The sequence below is a fragment of the Oryctolagus cuniculus genome, chromosome 21 (genome assembly GCF_964237555.1).
Source record: "Oryctolagus cuniculus chromosome 21, mOryCun1.1, whole genome shotgun sequence".
NCBI lineage: Eukaryota > Metazoa > Chordata > Mammalia > Lagomorpha > Leporidae > Oryctolagus > Oryctolagus cuniculus.
In genome coordinates, this window is record NC_091452.1 from 25,985,195 (window position 1) to 25,993,832 (window position 8,638).

The following is an 8,638-nucleotide window of genomic DNA, read 5'->3' on the forward strand; positions in this document are numbered from 1 at the left end:
TCAGTTATATGGTCAGCATGTCTCTCCCAGCCTACCTGGCCCAAAACTATGCTGCCAGCACCTCAGGCTCTGAGGGGCACATGCATTTCTGCCCTGAGGGCTCTCTCCTCAGTGTTTCCAGGACAAGGGAAGGAGGACCCACACTGGGTGACACCAATGCGGCCATAGCCTACAGGACCTGCTTGCCAAGAGACCGCTCCTAGCACTCACCCACCTGAGGGTCAGGGATCGGGCAATGGGTCCTGCCCAGTGCCCTGAGGGCTCTAGGCCCTGGAAAAGCACTGAGGGGGCCACTGCACTACCAACAGCTCATGATGCTCAATACAGACACCCTCTGCCCTCAGTAGGAGCCTGGAGGGACACAAGAGTCCAGAGGGGATCGGCAGCCTTTGCTGGGGTCACTTCCTCCCATGTCAGCTGCACAATGTGCCACTCCTAAGGCCATCTTGGCAAACTCCACCCCTAGCCTGGGTCCTGGACACACCCATCTCCAGGCCCTGCTCTCTATGATGCGCACCCCTAGCAGCAGGTTCTGTGACACGTGCCCATTCTGTGACCACTAAGGTTCTGCAGATGTGGCATTTTGGCCTTAGCCCTTCGGAGCGATAGCAGCCAAAAGTGCTTTGGGAAGTCTTCATAGTATAGAGACTCACCAGCTTCTTTTCAAACACTTTGGGGAGCAAATTTTGCCCCCCTCACCTGCCCCAGCAATGGGGGCTGACCACCGACCTAAGGGGCCCCCAGGCCCAGGTCGGGGTCACACTCCCGCCTCTGGCCCTGGACCAGTTGGTCCACGGGCAAAATACCATAGGTCTTACAGACCAAAAGTCAGACAATCCAGTCTGATGATAAGAAAACTCAGGGCCATCGTGGCACTGCTGACCACTCTCTGCGGGCTTCAGACTCGACAACGCGTGTGCTCCAACAGAGTGAACATCGGTAAGGCCAGGATGCAACCACCCCCTAGGCTAGGTAACCTGATCATCATGGAAATCTGAAAGCCTTGTAGGGGAGGTGTGGTAGAAGTGTGGGGAGCACGTGTGTGTGCAGTGCTGTGGTGCAGTGGGCTCAGCCACTGCCTGCAACACCAGCATCCCAAAGGAGTGCTGGGTTGAGTCCCAGCTGCTGCACTTCCAACCCAGCTGCCTGCTAATGTACCTGGGAAGGCAGTAGAACATGGCTCAAGTACGTGGCCATTTTGGAAGGCACTGGTGAAGTGCCAGGCCCCTGTCTGGCCAGCTACCTTGCCAGTTGTGGTGGCCATTTCAGGGTCAAGTCAGAAGATGGAAGCTCTCTTTTGGTTTTCTCACTCCCCAACTCAACCTTTACACATAATACATTTGTAACAGAAAGCAAAAGCACTTTGGGAGGTGATGCTGAGGTCACCCAGGTGCACAGCAGTTCACATCCTTCCTGCCTTTTCCTTTCTAGGACCTGTACTGAGCACGCCTGATCCTACCAGACGAACCGGCAATGGAAGGCGGAGGAAGCAAACCTGCAAAGTACATCATCCAATTATCCAGGATATGGACACTTTACCCCCTGATACTCCTCCACAGGAGGAAGCCATGGACATCTCTCCCCCTATACTCCCCAATGGGGGGGTATCAAGGGACACATCACCCCCATATGTTCCCTGAAAGGAGAGAGCTATAAACAACTCATCCCTCTCTGCTCCCCTACAGGAAGAAGCCATGGACACTACTCCTCCATACACTCCACCTCGGGAGGAGGAGCCCATGGACACCACGCCCCCATATGAGCCACCAGAACTGATGGACACCACACCGCCATATGAGCCACCAGAACTGATGGACACCACACCGCCATATGAGCCACCAGAACTGATGGACACCACACCGCCATATGAGCCACCAGAACTGATGGACACCACGCCCCCATAAGAAACATCTTGGGCGGATCCACACCTCCCCATGTTCCACCACGGGAAGAGCCCAGGGATATCACACTCCCAACATTCCACCATGGGAGGAGCCTATTGACCCACACCCTCCTGTGCTCCCCCATGGGAGGAGTCCCTGGACACCACAACCTCCTAAGCTCCACCAAAGGAGGAACCAATGGATACCACAATGCCATAGGCTCCTCCTCCAGTGTAGTGCCTGGACACCACACCCTCCTACACTCCACCAAGGGAGGAACCAATGGATACCACAATCCCATAGGCTCCTCCTCCAGAGGAGCCCATGGACACAACACCAACCTATACTCCCCCTCCAGAGGAGGCCATGGACCCTTCAGCCCCTAGTTTCCAGCATAGTCCATGGAAAGGTCAACCACGTCTCCTGCCCTCTGTTTTCCTCCTGCTGGTCCCAGGGGCAGTTTTATGCCTGGCCTTCCCATCTTTCCTTGCATCTTCATACCCAGTTTCCCAGCACCTATGGATATAGACCCTCCCGCGTGACCCTTCCTCCCTCCCCTCCAGGACATGGCACAACTCTGCTCCCAGGCAGCTCCTTTCATGGCCTCCAGCTGGCTCCTCACCACACAAGATTCTTATTTAATATTAAACACCATACTCGTTCTGTTTTTTGTGTCTATGCTCTGTAGATCCAGTGTGAGAAATGCTGGCTTGTGTGAGTGCTGACAGGAGGTCAGATCCTATGGGAAAATGTTCCTGTGGTGCAAGAAACAGGGGCTGGAGGGTTGGGGGCTAGGGAGTAGAAGGAGCCAAAGGCCATAATGACTCCTCCTGAGCAGAAAAGCTGTGGCTGATGGGCCGGCCCCTGTGCCGGCATAGTGGGTGAAGCTGCGGCCTGCAGTGCTGGCATCCCATATGGGTACTGGTTCAAATCCTGGGAGCTCTACTTCTGATCCACCTCTCTGCTATGGCCTGGGAAAACAGTAGAAGATGGCCCAAGTCCTTGGGCCCCTCTACACACATGGGACACCTGGAAGAAGCCTCTGGCTTCTGGCATTGGATCAGTAGAGCTCCAGCCTTAGGAGCCAACTGGAGAGTGAACCAGTGGATGGAAGAATTCTCTTTCCCTGCCTCTCCTTCTCTCTCTCTGTAACTCAGACTTTTCAATATATGAATAAATCTCTAAACGAAGGAAAAAAAAAGCTATGGCTGAACTTAAGGGATGGGGCCCAGGATCAATGAACCCAGGAAGGGAGGAGACAGGAAGGGTCATTCTTGCTGTGGCAGCCACCACTTCTCACCTCCTCTCTGAGCTGCAATTGGCTGGATCTCCCCTCACACACACCAGCAGTCTACACTCTACACATTCACACCTGGTCCCTTAGGGAAATCTACACTCACAGCTCAGCCAGAAAGCACACATCTGGCATCGAAGCTCACAGGCCACGAAGAACAGAGGAAGAAAACTCATCGCCCCACAATAACCAAGGACAACCGTAACTCTAGGATGTCACTGATTCCCGGGTGATCTGATTGTCAACATGCGGAGATGTCCTCCTTGTTGCTCTTCCATTCAGATCTGGAAAGGGGAAGCAAAGAGACTATTTGCAGGGGAAACAAGCTAAGTTAGAGTTCCATTTTCCAAAAAAGGATTAATTGATTTATATCTTTTAACCCACAAGTACAAAGCATATCAATAGTCACTCCCAGCCATGCCACAAGACAAAAGCTGAACACCTGAATTCACCAACTCATCTTGTATCCTACAGAAAAGTGAGGTCACTTGCAAAACACACCTTCAGAAATTGCCTTGACTGTCAGATGCAGAGAATCCCAGCTTAACTGAGCACAGGCCTCTGCTGGGGCTCAAATGTAGGTAGGGAACACAGACTGTAATAGGTCAACTGCTGGGGGCACAATGTGCACATGCTAGAGAGGAGAAAACTCCAGGGAGGGGGCAATCTTTTCTAAAAGAAGAGCTAACAAAGTTTTTAAAAACTTATTTTCATTTTATTTGTTAGGAGAGCTGCAGAAAGAGATGGAAACAGCCATACTCAGATCTTCCTTCCTATGGCCCACTTCCCACATGCCTGGAATGCTGTCGTCTTCCTTCTTGCTCTCTCTCACACAAATCAAACCCCAAACCATGCTGCATAACCTGGAAATCTCTAGGAAATACCAAGTCCCACATACATGCCAGTGCTGGTACATATTATCAATCTGTGGCCTGGACTTCTCAAGACATCAATCTCATCATAATCAAGTCAGGTCTAAGGAGATAGGCATTGCAGTACAATAGATTTGCCATCTGCTTGGGAAGCCCCCATTCCATATTGGATTTCCTGAGATAGAGTCCCACCATTGCTTCTGATCCAGCTTCCTGCACATGTGCACCCTGGGAGGCCCAGGTGATGACCTCAGTGCTTGGGTTCCTGTCATTCATGTGGGAGCACAGGATGGAGATTCTGGCTTCAGTCAGGCCCAGCCCCACCTTTGTATTTGCGAAGTGAATTAGCAGATAGAAGGTCTTGAGATCACATTCTCTCTCTCTCTCTCACTGTGTGTGTGTGTGTGTGTCAGTGTGCATGTGAGTGGGTGTGTCTAACTTTCAAAGTAGTAAATGGATTCTATAAGAAAAACATGAAGAGTCTGAGACTAAATTCTGGATGTAGTGTTGGTACAGAAAACAGACATGTGGGTACAGCTAAGGAATTTGAATAAACTGTGGCCTTTAGTGAATAATAAAGTATCAGTACAGGTTCACTGATGGCAATAAACACACCACACTAAGGAAAGATGTCCATACGAGCTACTTCCGGCAGTTCCTTTATGAAGGGACTTCAAAAGGTCATGGAAAATGCATATTATGAGTAAACTGACACATGGACTTAAATTCTTTCTGCAACAAGGTAAATTCAGCTTTTCTCTCATTTCCTCCCCAAGGAGTCTGAAGTTTTCTCACCTGGTTTCACATTGTGATCTTTTCCTTGCCATTGGGATGCCCATTCACCAAACCACCTTCAGGGCAAATATCTATCAAGACCAAGGCTGGACCTCTCAGGAGCCACTCCCTGAATTCCTTATCACTGCACATGCATCCTACTCACAGGAATTACTACTGTGCTCAGAGGATTCAACCTTCTCTCTCATACTCCCTATTTTCCAGTGCCTGGAATAAAGACCTAAGGACTGAATGCTTTAAGCCTTGGACAACCGCACTGAATGATCCTGGGTACAGACATGGGGACATGTCAAAAACAAAGCACCACCCAGAAAAGCAAGGGCCTGGCTTCACCAGCAAGACACAAGGAGGTCTTAGCTCAGCCCTTAGCACTCGATTCTGTCCATCGTCCTGAACAGTTTTGCACCTCTGCACATTTGTCCAAACTCATCTCTACCAGGGGACAAACACTGCTCCCCAGACACACAGGAAACAACCTGACAGCAGACAACAAGGGCCACACCACAAGGAAGCTGTCATCCCTGAGCAGCTCCTTTGTGTCGAGGCTTTGCCAGCAACACTGCCATCAGTTCCTCCTCCCTCCCACCTCACTGACAGGAGGGTGCAGTTACAAGTTCAGCTGACAGATAAGAGTTTGGATTCCAGACCCCCACCATGAGATAGGTACTTGGTGGCTCTGGGCCTCAGTGTCCCACACGTCAACTGGGGCTACTAACAGTCTCTGCAGTACAAACAGCTGCTGCCTGAGCTCTGCTGCTCCCATTGCTATTCCCATCCCATTCCTATTTGAAAGAGGAAGGAAGGAGAGGTCCTAAGATCCTGGCTCATGGCTTCAGATCAGCCCAGCTCTCACCAGTGTGACCATTTGGGAAGGGAACCAATAGATGGAGCATCTCCAGTGGATGGAGTATCTCAGGATCACCCCCCACCCCTTAATATTACTGTGCCTCTCAGACAAATAAATAAAATCTTTAGACAGAGATCAAGATGCATCTCTTTTGCAGGTTCACCCTGCAAATATCCACAGCAGCCCAGTTGTAGCCAAGCCACAGTCAGCAGACATGAAGGCACTCTGGGTCTCTTACCTGAATCACAGTCAACCAACAGCACCCAGTACCACCTGCTGCCTCCCAGGGTACACATCAGAAGAAAATTAATCAGAAGTGGGACAGGAACTCAACCCCAGGCACTCTGACAAGGGATGTGCATGTCCCAAGCAGCATCGGGTGCTGTGCTGAAAACCTGCCTCTTCCAATATCTGTGAAGGTGACCCATTTTTCTTCAGTAAAGAAGTGGAAGAACTGAGCTGGCACTGTGGCATAGTGAGGAAAGCTGCCACATGTGGTGCTGGCATCCCCTACGGGCACTGGTTCAACATCTGGCTGTTCTATTTCCAATGCAGCTCCCTGCTTTTGCACCTGGGAAGGCAGCAGATGACAGTTCTGGTACTCGGGCCCCTGCACCCACATGGGAGACATGGAAGAAGCTCCTGGCTTCAGAAAGGCACAATTCCAGCCATTGTGGCCATTTCAGGAGTGAACCAGTGGATGGGAGACTGGATTCTCTCTCTCATTCTCTAACTCTGCCTTTTAAATAAAGAAATAAATATATTTATCTACCTATCTATCTTTTAAAAAATACAAACTGGAAGACTCCATTGACATGGCCAAATTGCCAAGATCCTTAGTTATTGAGGAAAGTACTAAGTGTTTGTTTTATTACAAAAATGTCTGGAACTTAAACTACCTTCTATTGACAAAGTATATATTTTAGGTGTATCTTTAAATCCCACTGTCCTTGAATTCTAAATTTCCTCATATCACCAGCAGTGGAATTGCTAGGGGACATAACTACTCTATTATTCAGGGGACGATACTACACACATTTATCCACCTGTCTTTGTGCTACTTAGAACTATTCTTGCTGTGTGCATGGTTGTCAATACAAATGTCTCTCCTTCCTCCAGCTACCTTCTTAGTATGCCATTTCCTACATGGATCTTCTTTTTCTAGCACCGTATTACTGAGCTGATGTATTTCATACAGCAACACACACACACACACACACACACACACACACGTGCGTGTAAAGCTGGTGAAATCCTGATGGGGCTGAAGGATTTTTAGGGTCTATTTCTACAGAATCACCTGTGTGTTTCTGAAAACAAAGGAGCTGCCAAAGAGAGCAGAACACTCACCAACTCATCTAGCCTATAGAGCTGTCCAAAGCTGATGGAACCTCTGAAGAGAGCAATGAAGACAGAGATCAAAGACATCTTCACTGGTCGTGGAAGGCACTGGAGAAAGGCAGAATGGGAGAAGCCATGACTCAACCCCATGGGCCAGTGACCCCTGTCCTGCCCCTCCCAGCCCCTTCTCTCCCCCTCCTCCACCTCCTTTGCTCTCCTCAAGATCTTGCACAGGACGTAGCTGCTTAGGTTCTTCACTGTGCCCTCAGCCTCACTGATGCTCTCATCCACTTTAGCCTCTGCACTTCCAAGTTAGGCTGGGACCATGACATCTCAACATGGGACCCATGTCCTCTGTCATTGTCTGAGGGAGTCCACAGCCCTTTAGCAGCTCCACACACACCTAAATATCTTCTTCGCCTGAGCACTCGGGCCCTTCACTCTGAGAGAGAATTTACAGCATATTCTGACAGTCACAAGCTCCCAAGGGTAGTCAGTTATGTGCTATATCCTTACAATTGCCACAAAAAGGAGAAGTAGATGACTGTATAGTAAACAGCAGCTGAAAGCCCTCCAATTCTGCCCTCCAATAAATCAGTGAGAAACCAGGTAAAAACAGTCACCATTAACATTTTGTAAGTTTTTAATCTTTTGATTCAGTGGGAGAAATGCATAGGAGAGTGAGGGCCCTATCTAAAAAAGACAGAGAAATCTGGATTCATACTGAACACCACTAGCCACCATGTGGAGGAGTATGCAGGCCAGGAAGCATGGAGCAGATGGCCTGAAGACCACATGCCCAAAGGTGCAGGGGCAGCAAGCCCATCCAGCACAAAAGGGAAAAGGGCCAAAAAGCCATTAGCATTTCAAGAATCCTGGAAACTAACCCAACGTCTGCAGGAACCCAGGCAGTACCGAGCACAGAAAAACAAAGCACAGCTGACTCTCAGGAAGAACAGGGGGTTGGTGGCAGTCTCCCTGTCCCAAGTACAACCTGCTGCTCTGCAGTTCCACAGGAACACAGAAAACGGAAGCCCACGTTCATGGTGAAAACCAGCAGTGGGCAGCCACTGCCGGGAGCACAATCAGTCTGTGGCTTCCCCAAAGCCTTATTCATAGAGAATGAGCACTCTCTGAGGAGTCTGCTGCCTTTGGGAAGAACCCACTTTCTAGGCTGAACTTGACCTGACCTTGAGCTTGTCCAAGGTGATAAGTACAATGGTCCCCAGCAAAACTCTCAAAACTATCACAGCCACTGCTTAACTTTGTGGATACTCTAAGTAGTTAACAACTCCATTAGATAAAGGACAAACTAACCCAACAATATTGCAGGAGAGCTAAGTCATGAGTGTCTGTAGGGGACTCAGGAAGCTCTGGCACACTCCTGGGAATCTAGAAATGCACAGGTGCACCCTTCTCTGATGAGAGAGCCTCGAGGTGCTGGACTTCTCACATACACAAGGACTAATGCCAAACCTCTTGCTCCTCCTGGGGTACTAGAATCTACCCATGGGCTGGGAAGAAGGCACCAATGTACAGCCTGGGCAATCAGACTCTGGGACCTTGTCTGGCAAATGTCACTCTTGTTGTCACAACTTGTTCTGAG

The 8,638-nt window shown here is 49.7% G+C and overlaps 1 protein-coding gene across 1 annotated transcript; it reads left to right on the forward strand.

Moving 5' to 3' along the window:
* The first annotated feature begins 578 nt into the window (after positions 1 to 578).
* LOC138842992 (proteoglycan 4-like) lies at positions 579 to 2,551 on the forward strand. Its single transcript, XM_051831470.2, has 3 exons — positions 579 to 939; positions 1,432 to 1,502; positions 1,686 to 2,551. Exons 1-3 carry the CDS (start codon positions 711 to 713, stop codon positions 1,902 to 1,904), a joined length of 519 nt encoding a protein of 172 aa, XP_051687430.2. The 5' UTR covers positions 579 to 710; the 3' UTR covers positions 1,905 to 2,551.
* The last annotated feature ends 6,087 nt before the right edge of the window (positions 2,552 to 8,638 follow it).

What these genes read in the sequence shown, in the direction of transcription:
- LOC138842992 (XM_051831470.2), top strand. Translation starts at nt 711, where the DNA reads ATGGGGGCTGACCACCGACCTAAGGGGCCCCCAGGCCCAGGTCGGGGT. An exon ending in CTCCAACAGAGTGAACATCG is followed by an intron (nt 940 to 1,431) that starts GTAAGGCCAGGA and finishes TTTCCTTTCTAG; the next exon opens with GACCTGTACTGAGCACGCCT. An exon ending in GGAGGAAGCAAACCTGCAAA is followed by an intron (nt 1,503 to 1,685) that starts GTACATCATCCA and finishes GCTCCCCTACAG; the next exon opens with GAAGAAGCCATGGACACTAC.